At 41.5% G+C, this 26,816-nt stretch overlaps 1 protein-coding gene across 2 annotated transcripts in view; it reads left to right on the forward strand.

Moving 5' to 3' along the window:
• Nucleotides 1-15,643: 15,643 nt before the first annotated feature.
• Nucleotides 15,644-26,816, forward strand: part of TIAM2 (TIAM Rac1 associated GEF 2) — an 89,821-nt gene continuing 78,648 nt past the window's right edge. For both annotated transcript variants that reach the window (XM_084515836.1, XM_084515837.1), the window contains exons 1-3: nt 15,644-15,759; nt 16,805-18,007; nt 24,039-24,474. In XM_084515836.1, coding sequence (XP_084371962.1) covers nt 16,811-18,007; nt 24,039-24,474 — 1,633 coding nt within the window. In that variant the 5' untranslated portion in view covers nt 15,644-15,759; nt 16,805-16,810. The remainder of the gene's footprint in view (nt 15,760-16,804; nt 18,008-24,038; nt 24,475-26,816) is intronic.

Consider the following 26,816-nt stretch of genomic DNA (forward strand, 5'->3'; position numbering starts at 1 on the left):
ATGTGTAGGAGGCTCTGTGGGGGGAGTCTTGCTGATTTAATTATTCCTTACATGTTGTTTGCCTGTGTATGGGACAATTGAGCCCATAATAATCAATCTTGCATGCTCTGAAACAAGAGAATGCTACATACGATCTAAGCTGCATGCTGAAATGTGGTTATTGGAAATGAATTTTATGGTTGAATAGGCCAGTATCATGTTGTCTCTTTGCTTTTTTGGGCTTTTAGTTATTTTTTCACAGTGTCATGCCGGCAAAATATTTTATGTCTTCCCATTTAGCTTGCTGAATTAATCTTCGGTTTCTGGAAATGTTTATACACAGATGACAAAATATAGATTTTGTATGTAAACCAGTGGCTTAATTTCTGTTCATGTTAATTGAAAGGTTTATCTCTGTAGCATCATTTTAAATAATGGAAAAGGAATTTCCTGAATATTTGAACTCCTATTATAAGCATTAAGGTAATTTATCTTTGCTATTTCTTATCCATATTGTGGTTGCCTAGGAACAGAAGTAATGATATTAATTTTGAATCTCCTTATTCCATTTGTCCTTCCATCAGACTGGCTATTCCATATAGCTGTCGTGTTCCATATGGTAATCTCCTAAATATTTACATGTCTTCCTCTATAGCCTTTGAATGCATGCGTAAATCTCTTTCTTCTCACACATGGTCCGTGTTTTGCTAATAGAGTTGTGCTGTAGACATGCTTAATTACTGCACTGCCATTCCTTACCAAGTTTCTATGAGGAACTCTGTTCAGGTGCTGCAATTTTGAAGTGTTTCCAAATTACTGGAGGTCTCCTGATGCCATGGAAAAAAAAAAAAAAAAAAGAACCACAGTCCTGTTGATTCTGAAACTGTGCATTTTTCCCATGTTCAGTAAGGCTAGGATTACATGAGATAGTTACTGCTGTAGAATGTGTTTGATTACTGTTAAGATAAGTGGCTGAGAAATAATCCATCAAAAGTAAAGCTGCTGTTACTCTGCTCCCTCACTGGTAGTGTTCCCCTTCATTTCTGTAGACAGTAGACTTGGGAATGTCTTTGAATGATCTGGCTTTGTAAGTAGGAGTGCCATTTGCTGTAACCTCCCATGCCGCTCTATTAGTTTATTTATGCCTGTCATCTCTCATGTGAGAGCCAAGAAGAAAAATCAATAAATAGCTTTTTCTTTGCCCCCTCTTCTCGAATTTCTCCTTAACAGAATTTACTTATTTGCTTGGTAGGTGCAGTGCTTACCAACCACATATGTCCTCTTTGTTCAAAGTGAAAAAAAAAAAACAAAAGTTGAGCTGATATACTGTGGTGTGCATCCTTGCAGAAGCTGGCGCCTCGGTCTTTTATTGTACGGTAGGGATAATGGAAGCTCCTTGCCTGCTTAACTCATGTGATTAAAATGGGACACATTGTGATGTTCTCCTCAATTAGCATGATCGGCTCCTGGGGAGCAAGGGAACCCTGCCTGTGTTGTTTCGCATTTTCCCCTCTAATGAGTAGAAAGAGTCTTTGGAGAATAGCTAAATAATTCAGACCATTAGGAACCTGTCAACTTAAACAATGCCCCCTCTGACCAGAAAAATTGTCGAGCAGTTGGACACACTGGCAGATGTTGAACTTGTTCTTATTGTTAGTTCTGCTGCAGGCAAATATCTTTGCAGCAACTTACAAGATCCGTGCATCGCTCCCTTTAGTCAGTGCGTGTGGGTATAATCAACACATGTTGGCCAGATTTGCTCTAGCTTTTATACCCTGGTATTTCTTTCTGTTAATTGAATAATATTGTAATCTCCAAACATTGTGATTTACTGCTTTTAACTATGTTTGCCAGCTAACAACGAGAAACAACAATCAAGGCTTAAAAAAAAAAAAAAAAACAAACACAAAAAACAAACAAACAAACAAACAAAAAAACCTTGTGTTTCTTTAATATTCCATCTGTTGTGTTAATCTTTTTATTATTATTATTATTTTCAAGCCCTCTACAAACAGAAGGGTTAGATGTATTTTAAACTGAATTTGTTGTATCTCATATAACCTTAGAATCTGAGATTTTATGGAAAAAATTCTATCTTGAAACTTCCTATAAAATCATATGCCCATGCAGAGCTACTTTAGTTAAACTTCATTATGTAATAAAATCTGTTTTGTATGCCTTTTGGTGCATGCTATTGAAGCAAACACTGATTTGATGTCATTTTCTTGGAATCTTTGGCATACTTATCCTGTTATAATAATACTTATGCCTGCAATTTTTTCTAAATTAATTGATGAAACGATAATCAGTATTATAATGAAACATTATTTCATATATTTGGTTAGAAAACAACCCCTTATATATTCCCTGCCTCCTGCAAATGTTTGTGCTTCTGTCTTAAATGGGTGATAGCAAATAGTCAGTCTTGCACAAGCAATTAGCTGGTCTGTTGGATCATTTAATGGAACAAGCTATGGCAGCAATGCTATGTGAAATAACATCTGTGCTTTATAAATATTTATGTTGTAAGAGCTCCTAGTATATTCTTGTGACAAATGACTCCACCTTCAAATATTTTTACATGTTTAATAGACATGTGCTTTTTTTAACAGCATGTGTGAAGGTTTCATTTCTAATTTTTTTTTTTTAACCTAATGTATTTTTTAAATGTTTTTGGTCATATTTTTGATAGATTTTTTTTTCCATTTTGCATTTGAGTCCCTGCATAGGAATGGTCCTAAATTGAGAGCATGTTTACTCCTACCTGTTGTAGTTGAACAACTTCTAATTATAGTTAGGAAGAAACAATTAACAGTTCCCTAGTTAACAAAGATTTGTTACTGCCAGTTGTTTAATGAAAAAAATGCATCCCTGAAACAGCATGCTTGTCAAAAAAGATGCATCACTGCTGCTCTTGTGGTATGGAAAGTAGTAAATATTACTCAGAAAGGGGTCCTTGTCTTGATCTGGTATATCACCTTGTTCTTCAGAAGCAAAGCTTTGGAAGGAAAAAGAAAATTAAAAGATGTCAGCCATTCAGGCCATGCAGGGTGAGCCTCTCTGTAGCAATAGCTACCAGGGCTTATGAGAGCCACGTTTGTCTCAGACGTGTCCTCCTATGGTGACAGTGCTGCCCCCCTAGTAAAGGAGCTTTGTCATTCTTCGCCAGGGAAGGGAAGATGCTTACAGCTCCATGTGGCCTGCTAGTATTTGGCACTGATTTTGAGCAGAGCCAGGGCTGTTTGTAAGCAGTACTGATCATTGCAGGCTGGTTTCTCTCATCTGCTATGCTCAGTCATTGAAATGGAGGAGGTGGGTTTGCTGCATAGTTCCTCTCTTTTTCTCTCCTAATTGATTTTCTAGTTTTCGGTAGTGTTTCTGCCACGTGCCCTGCTATCAAGTGGTCATGCTTTATCTTTCTTTATTTAATTACACTGAAATTAATAAGACAGTAACCAGAGGCACTTAGATTCCCCAACTATTCTCTATAACTCACTTGAAAATAGCTCATAACAACAAATAGTAAGCTCACGTGTGCAACAGCGCTAAAGAACCTTTATAAAATAAAGGAAAAAAAAAGTCTTTATTTAAACATCAGCTGTGGTTTATTGTGTACCTTAAATGTCCCCTTTTGGACACTGGGAAAACCCATTCAAGAGGAATGAGGTGTGCATCTGTGTCTCTTGGACAAGCAGGCGTTGGGCGAGGGCATGCTGGCTCCATGAGGAGGTGGAGATGGGGAGCATCTCTTTGATCTCCTGTATAACAGTATTTCACAGAGCACAGGAGCCTCCACCAGTGCCATTTGGAGCACTGTAAGTCTCTGTTAGAGATGAAGTTATAAAGTTTTCCCCATCTGAACCAGTTTTCGTAGCTTAACATCTATTCTGACCTGCGGACGGAGCTGTTTGAGGTACGTTGATGCTGTCATTCAGTAGGTGAAATGTCCTTTTTGGTTCTGTGAGCTCTGGAGAGAAGGCATGTGCTAATGCATAGACTCCTTTTTGTCTTCTTCCCAAGTTCCAATAAATCGTAATTAAGTAATAAAATTCAATTACTCAATTATTTATGTCCTCTCCTAGCTGACAAACATTTGGAAATAACACCAGGAAGCTGAGAGTTTGAGCACTGGTTTGCAGAAAGGAGAGAAATTGCAAACAGGTCTTCTGGAGGAATTTTGTGTGGTGTAGGGTTTTCCTTCACCAAGGGTGAATGGGAGACTGCTTCATTTCTTGCTGTTCTCCTCCAGGGCCAAAGACACCAAGGACAGACCTTGAGTGTGGTTTAATGAGAACATTTCTCTATCAGATGTTGCATGATTCAGATGTTTTAGTCGTGAAATCAACAAGGCTTCTAAATTCATGCTTGCTTGCTATCTTGTTGACAATAACATGTAATTATTTTTTAGCAGCTTAGTTACACCTTGCATAGCACAACTTCCCTGCTTTCTAGAGAGCTCTGTTAGAGCTCTGGTTTGGGAAGCCTGTTTTGCTACTCCAGACATCTTTAACTCCTATAAGCATTTGTTTTGGGAGACAAAGTGGGGAAAATTTTATAGTTAACCCCTGAACTCCATGCAAAATCTCTGTGCACATCAATCAGTCTGTGGCTGAGCTGTAATCAGTAAGGTACTGAATTCTGGCTGCACATGCCCGTCTGATTCTGCTGCATATCAGCCAAGGAACCTTGTACATCAAGGGCTTGTATGCTGGTCTGTTCTGTCCTTGTCAGGTATGCATGGCAGGGAGGGCAGGAAGCAAAGTAGAGAACTAGTCTTTCAGACACAGACCACACTGTTTCTAGGAAAAGATATTTTATAGGGGTGACATTCTGTAACAGTAGGCTGACTTCAGTATAAAGGAAATGGGTGTCCTTTCTTAGCTTGGAGGCTGGGGACATCTGCATTCTCTGTTTTTCTTGGTGGACTTCCATTGCTTAGGAGACAAAACAGTGGTGACAATGGGATCTCTTAGCACCTTCAAAGTGAAATCTGAACATGTCCCTAGTGTAAAAGCAGTGTAAAAATGTGTTTAAATAGCTGTCTGTTTAATCTGGATAATTCATGTATCTCCATCTATAAAAATAAGTTCTTGGCTTTAAAGCATTCTGTAGAACATATGCTTTAAAATATGTTATGAGGGTTGTATGTTAATCTAGAGCATTTATATAGCCACCAGCTACCAAAGGCACAACTTGTATTTTTGCTTCCCTTATGGACTTTTGTGCACATCCTACGGTTTGTTTTTACTGCAAAACAGAGATGTTACAAGCCATTAAGCTAGCAGAGACTTGCAGTAACACAAGCTGCATAGCTTCCTCGCACTGTACTGAAATACCTTTTAATTTCCTATGTGACACAGCAGTTTTCTAGAAAAGTAGGATAATGGCACCTTTCTCCATCCCAGCAGTGTTATGATGATATGTTTATGGAAGTGTGTGAGGCACATAAATACTTCAGATATTACTAAGAGATTAAACTATTGTGGGCAGCATGTAGCTTGCTTGCTCCTTGTTGATCTCCAAAGGCTATTTCATTATCAGGTTGTCACAAGCTGATAATGGCAACGCAGTGGGTAAGAGAATGAAGAGGAGGTGGATGTGGAGACTTACTTTGGGGTTGTAACAAAGAAGGACCCTCATGCTGTAAGCCATGACCTAGTCTGTGACAAAGCCCAGGCAGCCCAACTCACATGCTCCCTGAGGAGCTTCCCTAGGAGCAGGGCAGGAGGAGGAGTCCTGGAGGATCAGGAAAGGCATGCGTAGCCACCTGAGGTGGAGGATGTTACATCTCTACGTAAGTCAAGTAGAAGTCAGAAAAATACACCTTCAACATCTAATACCAGTACACTAAAAGTAGTCAGTACTTTAAAGTACTTTAAAGTCAGTACGTTGCAAGTATGTGGGCAATAATGAAAGAGCTGGGGGTATTGAATGGGGTCTTAAGACCAAACTGATTGCTGATGGGCTTGCTACAACAAATGGCTATGTGTTGGTGACACTGGCTGATACAAAGTGGGACACATAGTAAATACAGAGGTGGTTTAGAAATAATGTAGGAAAGAGCTGCATGACCCCAAGGACTGGAATGATAAAGTACAATGAACTTGGAAAAGGAGAAAGTGCAGGGTTGAGTGCTTTGCACTAATAGCAAAATTGCCTCTTGATGTTTGGGAGTGACCCTCTGAAAACGAAAGAGGAAAGGAACAGAACAGACAGCTTTATTATCCATTGTTGGAAGACTGTGTGCCACTAACGTGATTCAGCTGGGACCTGGGATGTGTCAGTCCAGGTATTTTTGGCTGTGCTAGGGAAGAATTACTGTTGTTGTACAAGGTGCTCGAGAGGAATCTTTGGGAATGGCATTTATACTTCTGAACATCCATGTTTCAGAAAGATAAATTCAGCAAAACAGGTGCTGATGAAAGGCTGCAGAGATGAGCGGATGTTAACCTTTCTGAAGGAATCACATGAACGTGGTTTATTTAATCTACTAAGGGCTACTGGGAGAAATGCAGGACTGTGGGAACTGGGGTGGTAGCAGAGGCCAACCAGTGCTCCTGAGAGAGACCCAGTGCTTTGGCTCAGGAGCTGTCATTACTTCCACATGGCTTGTGACACTAATCCCAGGACTTGGATCTGGCCTGTTATGGAAGTCATCGGACCACAGCAAGGCTAAGTGAAGTGAATACAACTGTATCAGGAACAGGAAAGAGAAAATAGTTTGCTTTTCACAGAGAGTGAAATTGTCACCAGAACGATGAGCAGACACGGAGCTCCCAGACATACATTCGGGCGTAGATCCAGGAGTACAGACCTAAGTTTTGTACTGCTCTGATGCCTTTTACGAAAACTAAGCTGTGGAACTCACTTACAGAAAACTTAACTGAGGTTGGTAGAGTTGAAGCATATTCATTGCTAATGTTGCTAACCTTGGAAGTTTTAGAAGAGACTTGAGTTGTTATTTTTGAGTGGAGAAGTTAACTTTAACTGTGCTTGGGAGATTAACTAGAATTTTATTCTCAGTTATGCCAAAGCTGCTGAGTCTTGGAGTTTCCTCTCCAGTGAGACAGGATACTGGAAACTGTGAAACAGAAGTCCACTGCTAGGTAGCAATTCCTATGTTACTATGCAAATATTTATTTCACTTTTGTGGACATAAATATTGATTTGGGGCTTTCATGGGTTTCTGATGATTTCTGTTAGAGTGTTCATGTGTTTCTTTTTGATTTAATACATCATCTGCAATATAATTTGGCTAGAGTTTCATACTTGGCACTTAAATGTGACCCTGTAATTTTATTAGGATAATTGAATAAGTGCCTTGTTTTTTTGGCTGTGTTCATTCACCAACTGTTGCTGCAATCAATGAAGCGTTGATCCCTTCTGATAACAATGCAATTGTTCATGCACCTAACTGCAGATTTAACAGCCTAGCTCCCTATATTGGAACTTGGAGATGTCATTTGCATCTAAAGAGACTGGTTTTATCTGAGGCTAGTTATTAAAAACGCAACTAATTCCCTCCGTATGACACTATAAGGAGCGTGGCAGAGGAAAGCAGCAGTGAAGAGAGTGTTAGTTTGCAGCTGTATACATGATGCTGTTGCGTAGATACGTTAAATGCGACTGAGAGCTACTCTTAAGAGAGGGTTTTCATGACTGTGACATTCCTACTGTGGTTTTGGGCGGTAGGTTTTCACCAGGGCGGCTCACCCAAGGATGTTGGGAATACCTACTCACTCCTAATGAGCTTAAAAGTAGGGGGGGGAAGAAGGACTACAAACAAAACCCAAACAAAGAGAGAAAATAAGAGACCCCAGAGCTCCTTTCGGACAAGCATTCTTGCTGTGGAAGCTGGCAGTGGCTGTGGCACGCGGGGTCGGCCGAGAGCCCAATGAGGGCTGCTCCCGGCACCACTTCGGGCGGCCGGTGGAAAACCACCCTCTGGTGAAGCCTGCATCGTGCTGCTCCGCCAATGGAAAAAATTGAGCACCAGGAGGAGGGTGTGTAGCCTGCAGACAAAAATACATCCAGCCTTGTGCGGGCAGGGGCTGTTTTTAGTTCCCAACGGCTGAGCTGAGCGTTTGGAAGTGTTAGACACAGTTTCCTGGCTTGCCTGGGGCAGGGAGAGTCGGTGTGTCTGCGTGTGTCCGTGTGTCCCGAAGGCAGAACGTGGGGCTGAGAGGCTGAAGCTGGCAGCCAGGGGAGGTAAGTGGGAGCGGGAAGGGGGCTTGGGCTGGGGAGAGGGGAGGAGAGGAGAGAAATCCCCCTCCAAGACTGGAGAGCAGAGTGGGCTCATGTCGTGCCTGAGCCCCCAGCCACCGCGCTTCCTCTGCCGTCGCAGGCTGTGCTAAGATGAATGGTTTGCCTCTAGAAAACAGTTCTCGCTGGTCATCTGTCAAAGCCGATTGCCTGAATTGCTAAATAAACCACCGCCGGTATCGTTTTACAGATCTGCTGCAGCACGGACGGATTTTTTCCAAGGCAAAATATGAGAAAGTATGTTCAGTGTTGTAGTTTCTGCAACGTTAAAAGTGACTCTACTAATAAAATATGATTCATAATCCCTCCAAATCTTTTCTATTTTTTGATTCTGTCTATTTTCACCAAAATGTAAAGTTAACTCACAATACATAGACAGCGTACCCAAGCAAAGGTTGGATATTTTTTTTGTGAAGCATTAGAGGAAAATGTTTCAGTCAGCGCCACTGCTACTTCTGAACTGGGATGATGTGGAAAAGCAGAGCTGCTGCTTCTGGCAGAGGTAGGTCCTGAACAGGTTTTGATCTTTCTACAAAGATTTTTAATGCTACTTAAATTTTAAATACGTAACTCTACAGAAATTGTGCAAACACTATGTTCAGTCGCACAGGAAAATTTAAGAAAAAAAAAAAAAAAAGAAAAGAGGGAAATGCTGGAGAAATAGAGAAGTGTCTCTTTTTCCTCTCTTCTTTTTTAAGAGGGAGGTGATTAATTGCTTGTGCAATGCAACCAAAGTTTGCCACTTTGTTTATGCTTCTTGCTGATGTGGTCACTGAGTTAATTTTGTACTCTGGTGACTTCATACTTCATTCTGGAAATCATGCCTTTCGTTCCCTTTGGAGTGGATGATTTGGTAAAATTATACAATGTATAGCAAATTGCTGGTTAGAGGCAAGGGATGGAATTTTTTTAATCTGATCAGCTTTAACAGGAAAGGGTATCTGTATGTTATGGAAGAGAGAACTGGCACTTTCTATAGCTGTAAAGCTACAAAGTGAGTCTTTTAGCAAGGAAACATAATCCTTAGTGTGCTTTTTATTCTTGTAATGTGTGAGTAACATGCTGGTACCACGGAGGTACAGGAAAGTAAGCCCTAAACTGTGCTGCTGCTGCAGGGCTCTTGGCATGCTAAAATCAAGATCTGCTTTTAATTTTCCAAAGGACCCTGTCTCAAGTTAAATTCCGGTTACTGAGCCCCACATCCTCTGTCCTCTTCAGGAAGTCCCAGGGCCAGTGGTGGGAAAGCATTTACTTTGGCGTCAGCACCCTCAGATGTTTGTGGATGTGTACACCGAGAGGCAGGACAGACCACGCCAAATGCAGCGTGGTTTCCCCTCCTTGCTGTGAGGCGAGTTGTGTCATGGGTGGCAGGCTCCATCTCTCAGCCTGAAGTGCAGCACTGGGGCTGTATTTGATAGCATGAGGTGGTTGCTAAAGTGGTTACTGAAGGGGACAAAAGAGGAGGAGAGCAGATGTTCCTGGCTGGGATTTGAGACTTACCGATTAGCCACAGAGCTCCAGACTCTCCTCCTGCCATTATTACAAGGATGGCTGAGGCAAACCTCTGGGGGGTTTGCTTGGTCTCAGTCCCTGAAGCTGCGGCTGTGTGGAGCATCTCAGCCCCTTTCGGATGTACCATCCTCCCCACCCGAGGCCTCAGTCGTGGAAAACTCTTGAAAGCACCATGCGAGTCTGCTTCAGGGCCTGCCAGCATGCTCACAACCAGAGTAGGTGGAAAAGAAAAGACCTTTCAGATCACTGAGTTCATTTCCTCTCCAAGGGCAGGTAATAGACCCTTTGACATATCAACTCTTTAACTACTACAGATACTGCATTAAGTCAAGATGTGAGCTGGCATTCCTTTTTTTTTAATTATTATTTTTATTTTTTTAAAAAGCTTAATGGCTTTTATTTAAATAGATGGTCACTTTAGCCATTGTGTATAAATTCAATAACATTTACAAATGGTGAAATTTGTTTTTCCTGCCAAGAAAAATACGTCTCTAGAGATTTAGATTGTATCAGCATTGGTATAATATGATAAGGATCTTCAGGCTTGACTCAACATTCCATATTGCTCTAACTTGAAAGCTGTAAGGCCTAATCTAATTAAACTGCCAATGCCTTGGACCCAGAAGAATGGGTTGAAGAAAAGAAGGAATCGTATCCCAGGTGAGATGTGTCATTCTGATGTGATATACCTGTGATGCAGCATAGACCTGTTGGCATCAATGTTAGTTTAAGAGAAGGAACCAGAAAAGGGGATTGACCCCTTCTTGCTTAAAATGTGAAAAATCTATGTGCGATGTTGGTATGATGAACAGCATAAAACAGATTTTCTAAGGTCATGATGACTATGTTTAATGAGAAAAAATATTGTTTTTCATTCTATCTGTGAGCTACTAAGTAATTTCTAATACCATAACTATACAGGCTATAATTCTTTAGAGACTAATGAGTGAGTGAGGAGTTTTGGATTCAAACTGGATTTTTAAGGCAAAATTATCCAATTTTTTTAAGGACATACTTGTGGTGTTTGGGTTATTCATTCTTTGAATTCAGTGGTATATAATGCAAAATATCCTGCCAAGAATACTACGGTACAATTATTATGGTATATTTTTGTAATAGGAATGTGATTGAGATTGCAGGAATAAGAAATCTGCTTCTGATTTGTGGGAGCATGTGACCAAAGTGCGTAGTTCTAAAAAATACAGTAAATTGTTTCCAGTAAGAAACTCCATATTTAATCCAGCCTCAGTGTTGTGCTATCGTGCCTCCTTCATTAGTTCTGTGTGCCCGTTGATATGCAGCCATGTGGGACGGTGAGGACAGGTTTACGTTCTAGCATTCTCTATTATTTTCATATTAAAAACCAAAGTAGATTAAAAGTTAATTTAAACTTCAGTTCTCTGTCCCTGCAAGAATTCACTGAGCACGTCGATTCTTTGCAAAACTTATGAACAGGTCAGTATCTGAAAGATAATTATTTAAAATATCAAAGGCTTCAAAAGCCATTTAAAATGGCTGGCCTTGTAGCCTGGAGTAAGGCATTAGAGAATGTTGAAATTGTCTGAAAGAAAGAAGGAAAAACAGGAATTGCTTGGTCAATTAAAAAAACTTTTCTGGCTATACATATACACATACACATATGTATGTATATACAGAAAGTAGGTGCTCTGCATCACAGCCTGCAGTATGTTTAACTAGAAAAGGAAATGACAAATTGGTCAGTTCGTGTAAATGAGGAGGGGTTCTGTTTCATTTCTTCTTTCTCTGAAGTACTTTCTGATTCTCCGTTATCACAGCTCCACAAATCCTGATGACAGTCTCCCGTGGTGCCCGTATGAAATACGTACCCAGAGCAGCCATCTTTGCAGGGCTCTGGCACCTCCTGTTCTCTTCTCCTCCATGCTCCCCTCTGTACCTTCCCACTCCACCTTCCTTACTCTGGAGGTGAATATTACACTCACACGCGGCAGCTGGGAGAGGAGTCCTGAAGTGCCCTTTTGGAAATAAGTTTTCCAAATACAAAAAAAGCATACATGACTCTGCCTGCTTCTTCTTTCTTCGTTACTGTAGAGTATGTGGTGGGATATACTCACTGCCCTTCATATATAAAGGCCCTTTGTAATAGTATTGATTTCACTGCAAGGTGAGTTGAAACCTTGACTTTCTTTGTCAAACGTATATACCCAAGTTGACAGCTGTGAGTGACCGTGCATGGTGGCAGCTACTAGGGAACTGGTTCAGTGGCCCTCTCAGAGGTGTCCTGCCCGTAGAGGGGACAGCTGATATTGACAGATAACGTTATCCTAATCTTGACCAACCCTTATTACTCTCTTTTGTTGTTGTTGCTTTCAGCAGTTTTGCACCAATGCCATGTTTAGGGGAGTGAGAATCAACTTCCCTGCATCTCACCAGTGGATTCGCAGGAAAGCTTCAACAGGGATTAAATAGTTTGTAGTTCACTTGATCCAGACCACATCTTCTGATGTAGATCACATCTATGGGTGATGGTTCACTGTCACCAGCCATCCAGAGAAAAAAGGTGTCAAAATACAGCAGCTATAGCTTTGGTGCATGGCTTCATGTCTCTAGAACATAACTTCTTTCTCCAGGTTAAAGCTTACCATTGCTAAAGCTTACATAATTGATTTCTTACAACACCCTGGGTGGTGACTTTGCCACTCCAGAAATCAGAACCTCCCTAGGGAGATCTACCACAATTTCTTGTCTTTCTGCACATTGGTGTATGGCCACTGTCTGATACTCACTGTGGTTGCAGAGCATTCAGTCTACTTACGTCTTTGTGCTCACCTCCCGTCAGTCTGGAGTTTGTGGTTTTCTAACCTGTAGTTTTAGAAAGTCTTAGTGTGGTGAGTATGACAGTACTGGAAGCAGATGGCTGGCAGCAGCGAAACTGCGTTTGGTGTACACTGCTGGTGTAGCAGCCCAGAACAGCGCAGGAGCCCCGTCACCTTTGACTCAAACTTGCCACCAATTCATAATGTAAAAAAATCCTAGTTATCCCATAAGCAAACCTAATACTGGAATGTTACTGATATGGTTCAGTTTAGCTTGTAATGTAGTTAGTGAGTCAAGCTTTGTAAACCTTTATTTTGAGAGACGAAGGCTGGGGAGGTGAGCACCCATCCAGTGGCAGGGAGCTGCCCTACATGTGCACACATCTCGATCCTAAGGAAGATGTTTTCCCCTCTAGCATTTATAAGGCAGTCTGGCTGCTGTGTTATTAATGAGGGAATATAGGTGGCAGGCTCCTGAGCTTCTGTGTTTGTTTTTCTGAGCCAAAAACATCTAGGAGGGCTTTATGTGCAGGACTGTAAAGGTGGGGAAATACGTTTTTAGCTCTGGGGTTATGATTTGCGTTAATTATTGGGTGTGGTGGTGGTGGTGGGGTTCCCGGATTAGCATGTTTGCATAGCTGTGTTTTTTAATGTGTCAAGGGGAACCAGGGTGAAGATTAAAAACTTCTTTTTTAGGGAATGTGGTTATAATTGAAAGCAAATAAACTTTTAATAGTCATCTTCAGGCGCTGTGAGCTGCTTCTAAATATACTGATTATAAATGCAGCAAATATTCATAGACCTTGGTGTTGCTCACAAGAAGTATTTATCCCTCTACCTCTGCAAACAAACAGAGAAAAGTACTCTGTCTTCTGGGGTAGGAGGTTGCTTTGAGAGATAGAAGGGAAGCTGAACTCAGTCCCCTGCACTGTAATTTCTAAAACTTCCAGAATTAAAACAGCGTAAAACGTGCAAGTGTTTGGAAACAGTGCAGCCAAAGTTTTGCCTTGACCACCTCCGTGACCTGGTGTCACGCTGCCTTTGAGAGCAAGCCTGCTCGCCCGGTGCCCCTTATTGTAATTAGCAGAAAGAAAATCGCTCCACACAAGTGTGAGGCAAGAGAAAGGCAACCCAGCTGATTTTCAGGGTGATGGTCTTTGTGCGACTCCGCAGATGCCGCGGTTGGTTATTACAGTGTGCGTGAATGTTTAGCCTACCATAGCTTTCTGGATGGCTGGGATGCTGAGAAAAATCCCTTGCAGCCATGTCTATGGGATTTATTGACTGTTCTGTTGTAGTGCTAACTGATTCCTGCACAGACTGAGACACTGTTTTGTAGACATTGTACCCTGAGATAAATTTATTCATTCACCCATTATGTGATCTGTGTATTGGATCAGACGAGTACAATGGATGCTGTAGCAGCAGCTCGAGGCTCGAAGAATTGACTGTCTATCTTCTGAGGTTCATGACAGCAGCTTGCTCGCTACCCACTCTGTTAAAAGGATTACCTAACCACTGCACAATTGCTATGGAGACCAGATGGTCTTTTTGCCTGTTTCTTTAGACAAATTGGGTTCAGTGTTCCCTTATGAATAGATATAAGCCCCTCAAAGCCCCCTTGTTGAATGTAGTTTTTGTAGTTTTTGAATTGTGAATGCAGACTTGTGCTTGTTTGTGGTTGGCGCCTCCTTGACTGAGGAAGGCAGTTTTCCTGGGTGGGGGTCGCAATTTGTTCAAAAGTTTGGGACTTCATGAAGCTTGTGTATTGTCCTGTGTTTACCTTCAATCTCAAGTCTCTGTTGTTCGATGCTTGTTACATTTGATGTCATTAACACTGTTTACAACAATGGGTGCACTTAGCAGCATAGGAACACCCAACCTGCAAGGTACGGGTGTCCTAACTAGCAACCTTCCAAATTGTTAGAGAGTAAACAAGTTAAACATATTCTTTCTTTCGCTTTGTTTTCAAGAGTAAACTGAAATTTGTGGCCTCTTTTGCCAAATATCTTTGTGATAGTAGCCATGGTTTTGTGTTTGTAGGTCTGTAGCATCTTTAACATGAGCCAAAAGGATATATCTCTTCTAAGTTATTTATTTCCTGACATTTTTCTAAACTTGCTGTTGAGACTATTTTTAATTTTCATTGCTAACCTTTACTTTTGGTTACCTGTAAGGTAACAAAATACCTAGGTTACTAGTGAATTCTTTTAAATATCTGCAAGGTTCTTATGAAGAGCCACAAATATGCCACAAAAATGCCACAAAACAAGTCAAAAAGGGCAAAACTCTGTTTAAATTAGATAGTTATTCAACTAAAAATTATGAACAATATCCACTGAATTTATGCAGCAAATAATATTTTGTCGGGTAATGTATTTTTTCAGAATGGTTTCTAATTAAAATATATGTTCCAACACTGAGCCTGAGCTCTTGTACAGCTTGTATTAAACATTTTAGTCCCTGCACAGCTGCTGTCTTCTGTGAAATTTGGCTTTTGTCCATCCTTTTTGAGTTATGGTATCTGTGTGCTGAGTGAAGAGTTGATATGTTTGGATGGCCAGGAAGAACCTGGATCTTGCTACCTGTTGGTATGTGCAGTGCTTGGTGTTTGCCTGGCAGATTAGCTTAAAATCAAACAAACCTAAGGAGAGGGCTTGCTTGGGTGCTTGGTGGAGTGTGTTGTGCAGTGGCCTTTCACCGTAGGGGTTGTAGCTGGAATTTAGGTAGAACAGGGAAAGATAAACAGATCTTGTAGAATATGCCCTGATCAATTTGGTCTGAACTGTGGATCACTGCACAGTCCAGTGATCTGTAATTGGTGTTCCAAAAACCAAATGGAGGGTGCTCAGAGTTCACGGTAATACATCAGTGAGAGGGGAAAAGGATAGACTTAGAAAATCAAACATTTACCCAGTGACTTAATTGTATTAATTCAGTGTCAATTGTTCAAGTATTAATGTTATTCTCCATTCTGTTTCTGCTCCTGTCTGCTTTTTTTTTTTTTTTTTTTTTTTGTATTCATTTTGCTTATAGCTTGAGTAAAGTTTGTTTTCTTTGATTAAGAGCCATTTTTTGTCTTTTTGGTGTTTTCTAGAGAGCCTGTGTACACCACCACCTTGTTTTTTTGACAAGTGTAGTGGCTGGCCACGAAGACGATGTGAAGCATGCTAACTGATAACCATATCCACATTTAAGAGAGTTCCTGCAGGTATGTTCCTTGTTTAATACAGTTCTTTTTAGCTAAAAGTGGTAAGGGCTGGAAATTAGGATGTTAAAATATATATAAACTCTAGAAAATAAGATTCTGTCATCACAAAGGCTTATTTTGGCAAAATTTTGATGAAACTACAGTAAATCCTCCTAAAAGTGACAGCCTGAGATCTGACAAAGAGGCATAGTGCTGATTGAAAATGTGCTTTGATGTTGTTTTTGTAAATTACAAAGAGTAGAGATTCATTCCAAGTAACAAAAAGAACAGAAGGATCATTTTTACTTTTGAGTACACTTTTTGAAGGTCCAAAATCTTACTTAACTCATTCTGGCGATTTGACTACTCCACTGTGTGTCATTCCCTGCGAATCCAGTAAAAAGCTGAAGAGTGTTTTAGTAAGTGAACTACCAAACTGTCCCATGCTGAAAGAACATAATGCAGTTCTGTACTGTAATGGAAGATGAGGCTTTTCACTAACGAAGTCTTTTTTTTTTTTTTTCTTTTCCTTCTCCTGGATTGACTCCATTTAAACACAAAGCTGGGGTTTGCTGAAAAGTTTATTGAGGCAACACTTGGTTGCACAGAAGCCAGTCAAGCTGAAACTGCAGTTTGCTTGTCTCCTGGCAAAAGGGATTTCTCTGAAAGTACAGTTCACTTTACATCTAAGTAATGATTATCTTGCTGTCTCCCTTTCATTATGCCATTGTTCTTGGGAGCCAGAGGTTTTGTAAGTTATAAGAAAAGGATGTTGCCAAGGGTGTGGGTGGAGAAAGGTGTTGACATGATTTCAATGGAGTTAGATTCCAGATTTATAACAGAGGGGTAATGAACCATACAGAGAATAGGCTTTCCTAGCCTGCCCCTAAAATAAATTCAATTATGAATTTGATGTTGTAAATGGCTATTTAATGGTCTTTTTTTCAAACAATTGTTTCATATCATTTTTAAAAAATGCACTTTCCTGTGTAGAGAATAATAATGGTCTGCTACTTTTCACTTTGTCTTCTGTTCAAAGATTCTAATGAAACTCTTCTTAATTTAGTGGAAAATGGGGAATTCAGAAAGCCAATACAGTCTTCAGGGATCAAAAAATCATGCTGCTGCCACAGCTGGTGCCAAGCAGAAGCCTTGCTCTCTAAAAATTCGGAGCATTCATGCTAAAGATGAGAAGTCTTGCTCCTTGCATGGATGGGGACATACCAACAGTGGCTCAAACTACAAGTCGAGGTCTCTTGCCAGAAGTTGCCTTTCGCACTTCAAGAGCAGTCAGCCTTATTCAGCCAGACTCAGTGACACTGCAGTGAAGGTCTCTAAAGGCAGTGTCCATGCCAAGCACAGGACAAATCCCTCAGGGGACTACTGCCAAGGAAATAATGCAGTGTTTCTGCCTGATAACGGTTTCCACTATATTGGCCTTCAAGCCGGAAGTAATCATGCTGCATCCCGAGAATGCAATGGGCACATTTTAAATTGCTATGGAAAGAACGAGAGCCTTGCATCAACCTCCCCATCAGAGGACAGGAGGAGTCCAAAAGTTCTCATTAAAACACTGGGGAAGCTGGACGGTTGCTTGAGGGTTGAATTCCACAACAGTAGCAACAACAAAGTACCGACTGAGGAGTCCAGTGGACCGGTCCAGCTGCTGAGGTATTCGCCTACCTTGGAGTCTAAGTCAAATAACCTGCTTGATGTCAGGAGGAACTCCAGTGCAGACTGTTCTTCAAGTCATCGTCTGTCACCTACTGATTCAAGGCTTCGATCTAGCAAAGGAAGTTCGCTAAGCTCTGAGTCTTCATGGTACGACTCTCTCTGGGGAAATGCCGGGGATATCAATGAGTTGGATGGTCCATATTTGACCAGGAGCACTCCGGACACAAGCATTCATGCCAGTTTCCCAGCAAGTGACAACAAGAAGACCTTCAATCAAAGTTCATCTCTTTCCTCACTTCGAGATCTCTGTAAGGATACAAATTTGGAAAGCACTCCTTCACCTGGGATCAGGCTGTCTGATGAGTATATTGACACTCATGGCAGTCTAAGCAATCGTGTCTCGTTTGCCTCAGACATTGATGTTCCCTCCAGGGTAGAGCAGGGAAGTCCCGCGCATTACTCCTCCTACACGCTCCCATGCAGAAAGTCCAAGCCTCTCACTGAGGAGGCATCCAAGAAGGATACGTTAAAAAGCCGTATGCGACGCATCAGTGACTGGACTGGAAGTCTCTCAAGGAAGAAAAGGAAGTTGCAGGTATGAACAAATAAACCCAAGACTAAGTGTCTTGAAGTTGGTTTGTAGATTCCTCCTATAAATGTAATGATTGCATTATGTTTCCTTTCTACCAGAATAGTTAACTATAATTTCCTTTGTTAGTTTGTGGAATTCTGTGAAATATTCCAACCCAGAAATTGTGTGAAGTATCAGCAACAAGAACAAAAAGATGTACATTTTTGTATGCAAATTCTCTCTTTGTATTTGGGCATTGTCTTAGTTAATTTGAGCTTAATGTCTCAGTGAATTAGCTTTTGAAATTATTAGATTATTTATGAAGTGACTTGGAGTTTTTAAGCCCTCTTTGTTTCAGATATGAAAAATATAATATAGACATACTATAAATCAGCATATATTATTTAAAGACCATGAAAGGAGCAGTAGAAATAAATTCAAGACATAGCATGTTATAAATATCTTTGCAAATACTCTATTTGTATTGTGTGATTCACCACTGGCTTTGGTTTCACTGTTGGTCCACCCCTAGCAAGGCAAGCAATTGTAGACCGCTGGCCAGACTTGCTGGGTCTGCCTCTACCTCCCATGAAGGTATTACATGGGGTGCCCTCCTCCTTCCTGTGTGTGAGCTTAGCTCACCAGATGGAGGAGCTTGAGTTGCCATCTGGCTCGCCAGGAGTTGGTGGTATGGAGGAGATAGGAGGAGTGCAAGAGGGAGGGAAAGGATGTTTCTTTAGAAGAATTTAAGGCTAATCCCATTAATAGGAATTTAGGATGCCTGTGGTCAAGAATGAAATTCTCATCTCTAGTTGTAGGCCCCCAAGTCAGCTCATTAAATGCCAGGCTATGCCTGGACTTCTATGTGTGAGTTCACAAGTTGAGCTGGAGGACAGAGTCTACATTTTCTTTCCTTTTTTTTTTTTTTTTTTTTTTTTTTTTTAAAATCTTCCCTAGTGTTTCTCATATAGAAAGAGTCAGTGTGCTACTCTAAAGGAAGGATCTGCTTCCTTTCAGCAACATTAGGGTGCTGGCTACTTCAGAGGCAAGCAGAGATTAAGAGGAACACCAACTTCTGCAATTTAGACAGCAGCTAAGCAGTAGATTATATAACAATCCTTCTGTGGCATGTAAAGCAAACGCCATCTCCCATATTGGAAATTTGGACAGGTATTGTGCCTGCTTTGAGGCATCTGTCACTGCAGTGTAAAACTCCAGTGGCTTATAAATGAGGTCACTATATGGTTTGCCAGCATAAATCCTAGGTAAGGGCTACAGAACCGGGAAGATGAAAATAAAAGCCATGTATTTGAATCACTTCTTTGTGAGTTGATGCTCATGTATTTTATCAGATGTTGTCTTTTCACCTTCTTACTCAGCTGTGAAAGAGAAGGCAGAAAAACCGGAATCAATAAAGTGGGCCTCAGCGCTTTCTGCCAGGATTCTTCACTGATTTCGACATCCGTAGCTATTCTGGATTTTATAGCCAGGCTTTACATATGATTTCTGCATCCCAGACCTTTCCCATGTATTACTTAGCTATGACATTTTCAGAATGGTATTTGTGGTGCAGGATTCATAGCTGCCTTGAATTCACTACGCACTGAGCTGACTTCAGGCACAGCGAGGAAATTCTGCTGGTGAGATTGCATCAAAATGGAATTTGATTCTTATAGAAGGGAATCAGCCGTAGCTCCAGAAATGATGATTTCTTAGAAAAAGGTGTAGTAAATAGGCACTGATTTTAATCAAACAAGTATCCACAGGTAAGACAAAGCAGGCAGCAGATTATTTATGATTTTGCCTTCACCATGAGGTTTGGTCAGTTCCTTTCTGCATCACATGCTGTGATTAACCTGTGATCTTTTCTAGGGACTGCTGTGGTGTAGTGTGGTGACAATTACACACTCACCAGCTCCTTTGGCATAAAAGTGTAGAAGTACCATGCATGGTTCTGCTCGCAGCTGGTTAGTCCCAGTCAATAGTTCTTCATGGAAACTGCAGCCCCTGTGCTTTGCTCTGAACACTGTGTCCCTTCCTCGTTATATTACTAATAACTGGCTGAGTCACTTAGGCTGAGTGTAGGTGAAAGCTGGAATACTTCCCTATCAGCAGGCCTAAGCACTAGGTGGATGGGCTCTCCAGCTGGCCAAGCCTCTTGCTTCACAGGGGCTCAAGGCCAGTCTGGGGTGTTGAGGTCAGTCCCCTGCCATCGGAAAGGCAGCGGACTATAATCTCCTTCATATCTGTGAACAAATTACAGCTTAAAATCTGGTACATTTGTCTCCCAGCTTGAAAAGCATTTCCAAACCCTCTTATACTTGGAATTCGTCATCTAATTTGCAGACTAAATATATTCCTGGCCACTCCATTCTGATGCTGGTGTTGTCCATTAGTAATCCTTCCTTATTATTTAATGTGTTATCATTTATTTAAAGGGATAAATTGTATCTTATGGACCACCTTTGCTGGGTCATACAGACTCTCTATGGTTCTCTGTCTTAAGATAGGAAGTCTGTTTCCTTTTAATTCTGGCACATTTTCCCTGCACCTGTTTTGAATCATTCATAACTAGATTTGGATATGGGATATTCAGGACGAGCCCTAGGCTGTGCCCTGTCTGGTGAGCTGGAAGCATCCTTATGCTTGACTTGATCTGATATATCCTGGAACTGAGTTTGCCTTTCTTACAGTGGTCTCACGCCAAAAGCTTGCAGTTGTTCTGTGCCATCACCCAGCTTTCTTTGCAGGAGGGTATCCTAATGCCTTCCCTTTCTGTGTCACTGGTGGTCTACTGCAGGACCCATCCTCACAGATTTAATCTTGGCTGAAACAGCACTGAGGAGATGCTCTATCACAGTATATGTCAGCATCAAGGTGTGAGTGGGGCATGTGGGATGGATATGTGGACAGAGCTTAGGCAGACTTGTTGCACAACCATCCCTGCTAAAGATGGTCATGTAAGCTCCATATGCAACTGTGCGTGTGTCTGTCTATATAACATGGAGAGAACAGGTTTATTCTGTGCAAAATTAAAATCCTGCCACCAGAAACAACTGTGCAGATAGGTTCTTGAATTAAGTAAGTAGCCTCTTTATAAGAATTGTTTCTGAAATGTAAAGGCTTTTATAATACAGAGCACTGAAATTTGGTGGTATAAAGAGAATTTAAAAGAAAACTGAATTGAGGTAACTTCTTTATTTGGTTTGAAAACAGGTATTAGTTCCCACTTTCAGCTTGGGTCCTAATGAATTTAACAGCCTGCATTATTTCCTGCCCTGTTCCTTACAACTAATTATTAAATGCGTCACTTTGTCTAATTGGTGTCTTAGTTAGCCGCTTTATCTTTTGCATTATCTACAATTATTCCAGGATATATCTCAGACATTGAGAGATCTGCTTGAACACAGCTGAGCAGATACACTGGTAGTTTTCTATCATTGCTAGATACAACAGACTGAAAATGAGCAGAAACTCACCCGGCAGGGTGAACGCCCCCAACAGCAGTTTCGGTCAGGATGTTTCAGCAGTGACCAGATACTGCTACAGTGTCAGCCTCCCTGAGGATCAGCAGAGACTGCGTGACTGTGACTGTGACTGTGCCAGTGCTGCTCTTTTAAAACTAATATGAGTGATGTTGTCATGGTGAAGTGTGTATAATCCCAAAGTTTCATTCATTTTAGATCCTTTTTGAGAAAACATAGGATGTGCTGGTGGGCAGGTTATATCCTGTGTGCTGTTCCAGTAATGGCCCTTCACAGAGGTCACCTTCTTATATCTGCTTCTTTCTTTGCTTTTCTTATTAGTGATTTGGGATTGAAAGAAATAGAATATGTTCCATAAACTGTATGCTAATGCTTTCTGGAGTACTCTGTCAGTTTCTGGAGAATAGTCAAACAATTAAAATACAGAATTTTGGCACACATGTTCAGTGACAGTAATTAAAAAGAGGGTGGAGAAAGCTTCCCGTTTCCCACAGAACTGCACATGGCCAGTGCAGTTGTGTGATCCATCTTGTACAGTCGTTTTGTGGGCATAAACACATTACATATGTGATTCCCCCTTTCTTCAAACAGTCTCTCAGCTTGCCTGTGGAAAATTGTTTACTGTCATTGATGCCTTAGATTTATTCATCTGTTCTCACAGGCCCCACTGACTGGAAGTCTGTATCTTTTCAAGCTGTATATATTAGAAAATGCATTCCCATTCATTGAATTTTAGTTTTTTTCCTGTAGGCACATTTGGCATCATTGTCTAAAAAGCAAAACTGCTGATGTTCAGCGAGCTACTCTCCAAGAGCGTTGATGAAAACTACACCACAAAGTTTGTGAGAGGTGCTGCCTTACTGTAACAATTCCATCCTTGTGGCCAGGCAGGGTGATCAGAGAAGCCAGACTGCACCATAACGAGAAACTAACTGTACCATAACGGGTGATAGTTTTCAACTGAGCATGGTATTTGGGAGGCCACCACCGGCAGTGTCCTGCTGCTTGAGAAGTGGCTTGCCCTGTGACACTTGCACCTGCACGTGAGCTCGCTGTGGCTCCTGGCTGTGTGCTGAAGGCCATTACACCATCAAAACACGGCACTGCTTTTGCTCTGCAGTTCGGAGGAGCATTGAGTAGGAAGCAAAGAAATAAAAAAGTAGTTGCTTTCAAAGCTGCTGGTGAGAGCAACTCACAGGAGACCAAGGTTTATTTACTTTATCTGTGTGCAGAAATCTGTGAGCAAATAAATGCTACTATAGAGACAGCCTGAAAGTATAATAGCTCTATTTTTACTGAAGGTTAATAGCTTTGCTGTTTTGATTCTTTGTAGTCATCTCTTGTTTTCTCTTCCCTCATACATTCCAAGCAACAATCCTAAATTTTCTCTACAGCAAAAGGCACTGGACTTTTTGTGCTATATGCTCTTAGATCTCATTTGCTTTTAAATAGCATCAGTAACACACAAGTAGGAAAGACAACAAGTGGCCTCTTGTGATGTACGGTATGGCTCTCACCAGGGGGTTTACTCCAGGTATGAACCCCTCGGCCATCTCTGGAGCCTGGGAGAGGTGGGAGCGGACAGCTCGTTGCTGGGCAAGGCCTTAGCCAGGCAAGACCCAAGCTGCCAACTCGGTCTCATTTCGACAAGCGGCAGCAGGATCTGGGCATATATTAGCAGTCATATCACAAGGTACAGCTGAAGTCATGCACAACGTATCACCAGGCCTGGGTATTTCAAATTAAGTTGGCCGGCCCTCTCGATGCAGGGATGAAATTGCACAATGCAATTAGGGGAAAGGCCCATGGGTGCCTGATGAGACAGTCAAGCTCTTGTGGGGTTTCCAGCAAGTCAGAAAACATACACCTCTGCAGTCTGGAAACTGGATTCCTGCCAGTCAGCAAGCCTGTCTGTCTTTTTTTTTTTTTTTTTTTTTTTTAATTGCATCTTCTGTTAGATTAGATTTTTGTCAGTTGGTCAATGCTAACAGGCTTAAAATATTTTCAACTTTTGACCTTTTTTGTGTTGGTTGTGCAGAGTTTGTATAACAGAGAGAAAGCAGAGGTAAAATCAGCCAAGCTGTGCTGAAGGTAAAGGTAGCTGCCTTGCATGAACAGTGTCAGCAAAGTATCGAAAGCCCTGTAATAATAAAGCAACTTGACATGGCATTGTTCCCGCTTGGCAGGCATGTAAGTGGCAGTTTCATGTGGAGAAACAAGGAAAGCCTTGACGGCAGGTCTGCTGTTGCCTGGAGCCCATCAGGTTTCAGAAAGCAGCAGCCCCAGTAGTTACCACTGAATTTGGAGGCTTCTTGCTGCCATGCAACCTGGTCTGAGTTGCCAAGGCTGGTTGACTTAGTGGTGAGGCTTTAATGGGGGTTTGCTGAGTGAGCAGAGGTGGTGGCAGTGGCTGCCGAGGTAAATAAAGGCTGTGATGTCATTGTGAAAAGGTAGCCTTTGAGGAAGGAATTGACTGTGGCTAAACACGCAACAAATTTAAATGCCAAACGAGGTGTGTCTTTACTTTGAGTTCTGGTGACTGATTGCTGGCAATTTCCTTTTATGCACAGGAGCCAAAATGTAAAGATGGGAGTGAATACTTTGACAGCAGAATGGACAACTTTAGCACAGACACGCTGGCACCATCACAGCTCTCTGCTTTGCTGTGGTCACCCGGCTCCAGCCACGTCCTGTCCCAGAGAAGCGAGTCTACCAATGCGGTCAGCAGCGATGCCCTGAGGCAGAACATTTATGAAAACTTCATGCGGGAGCTGGAGATGAGCAGGACAAACCTGGAGAACACTGAGACTTCCTCGGAAACAGAGGACTCCAGCAGCGAGTCCCTCAGCTCGTTGGAGCAGCTGGATTTGTTGTATGAGAAGGAGCAAGGAGTGGTGCGCAAGGCAGGGTGGCTGTTCTTCAAACCACTGGTAACCCTGCAGAAAGAGAAGAAGCTGGAGCTGGTCACACGGCGAAAGTGGAAGCAGTACTGGGTAACGCTCAAAGGTAAAGTGCTGTGTTGCTCCTCTGGCTTGGCAGCAGCAATTGTTTCCATTGGGTTTCCGCAGCTTTTCATGCATGACGGGTCCTATTAGCAGTTCCAGTAACTTTATGCTGTCTACCCTCACGCTTAAAGTGGAGCGTGTGCCAAATCAGCCTGCTAAATAGAGGTGCTGCTCATGTGCTTTGTATTGCATGTGCAGCCTTGCATTTACTACCGTAGTGGGAATTGTTTCATCTGACTTCCCAGTTTCTGTACTCACACAGAATTAGGTGTTCTTTGGATATTTTGGGATATTTGGAGGTCAAAGACCAAACTGAACTGAAACAGATAAAAATACATAACATATAACTTACATGCAGGTAGAAGTATATCAAGGGAAGTCAAAATTCAAGGATCAGAAAGCCCCTGGTGCCTGAATCCCTGGAACAGGCACGCTGTTTCCCTGTCTCTGCTATACAGTTTAATTGTAAAATTAAAATTAAAAGTTACCGTAAAAACAGTCGGTTTGTTGCCAGAGCATCAGGTGGCAACATAATGAAGAGGTCAGTGCCTCCATGCTGAGTCATTTGCACAGAAAAGCATTGCCCTACAGAGGTCCCATTCAGGGCAGAAGCAGTAGCGGCAGGAGAAAGCCTGCAGCACCCTGGGCTTAGTGTGGGGCGCTGGCTCCCGAGGCCACTCCGAGCACTCACCAGTTTCCCTTTTGCCATGGATGGTCTTTCACATGACCTGATCCCAATATTGCCAGGCAAATTTTGCCTTTCAGCATGCCTGCTTTCCCATCTCCCCCACCTTCCCCTGTCATGAAACAGCCCTGTGGGAAGGCAATCCACTTAACAGAGGCTGCTGCCAGTGGGCTGCTGTGTGATTACTGTGTTTAGCCCTACGCCAACAGCACACGTTGATGGCTCAGAGTAATAGAGCAGGTAGGTGTGCCACAAGAAGTGGATAGGTGTCAGGAAGTGTGAGAAGGAAAATAACATCTATTGTGGGGAGGAAGAGGAATTTAACGGCTGAGTTCATTAGCTTTTTTTTTTTTTTTTTTTTTTTTTTTTTCTCCCCCCGCCCTTTTTTTTTGAACTGCATCCAAAGGATTTGCCTTTCAGTAAATATAATGCTAAGTTAATGAGTAAGGAAATGATCAAACTTAATAATTTCCTAGCATATCTGGGACTGGAGGAGAGAAAATAACAACTTTCCCACAGGTTGCCCTTTTCAAAATTCTGCATGGGTGTAGACCTGAAGAAAAATGAACAGCAAACAGCAAGTGCTGAGAATGTTACCCTTGATAGTGCTGATTTAAAAGAAGCAAACTTGCAAGAATGTAGCAATTCTGCCTAATAATTCAGAGACCTGTTATCAAAGGATCAAAATGTAGGCAGTCTTAACAGTTTAAATCACTTATCCAGATCATCAGATAGCATGATTCATGCTTACAAGCAGTATATACAAAAGGAAAAACAATATCTGAATGCCACCCTTTTATTGTATGTGTTTGTGTTATGGAGTGTGAATGTGAGTTTGATCTGCCTCCTCTAAAATTCAAGTAGTTTCTTAACAATCCTGCCAAATGCCTAAACTGTAAGATATGTTATATACTAGTAGTCCATACATTTTGGGGATAATGAAGCTATGGTGCTCTGAGAAGGAGGTCTGGTGCTTTGTTTTCAGTTCTCTGATTTGAAATTGACTTACTGGTGACCTTGAACAAGTCACATCCCTTCTTGTTAGCTGAATCTACCCAGCCATAGAAAGAAAATAATAAAATTATTTGTAAAAGGTTTATTAACTTCTAACATTATAAGAAGTATTAAATATAATGCTTTCTGTGTCATACGAGTGATATGGTATTAGTGGTACAGGATCTCCTCCGCTTTGTTTGCTGTTTTAAATATACATTCCTAATTTCCTTGATCTCATACCTTTATTGTCCTGTAGAGAGTTCTGATGCCAAAATAAACTCGCCTGTCTGGATATCAAGGCGTAGTTCTGTTTTTGTAATATGCTGTATCAAGATCAAGGCACTTGCTTTAGTTCTTCCTTATACAGGATTTTGAATAAATTTGTATTTAATTTGTTCTGGAAATTTAAATAGCCAAGATATTTTAAAATATGACTTAAAATAGCCACATATGCAAATGGAGAACAGCATGTTTCTTTGCACTCTGGTGAGATGTGTTTAATTATAAATATGCAGAAGGCTTATAACCATCTGGTTACCTGCCAGACTTAAAAGTATACATGTCCTGAGGCCTTTGCTCCACTTTCAGGGCGATCAGGACCCGAGCTTGATTAGTAACCCTTTAACATGAGGAACTCTCTTTCCCATCTGTCTTGTCCAATT

Source organism: Aythya ferina (genome assembly GCF_964211825.1).
Source record: "Aythya ferina genome assembly, chromosome: 3".
NCBI classification, from domain to species: Eukaryota; Metazoa; Chordata; class Aves; order Anseriformes; family Anatidae; genus Aythya; species Aythya ferina.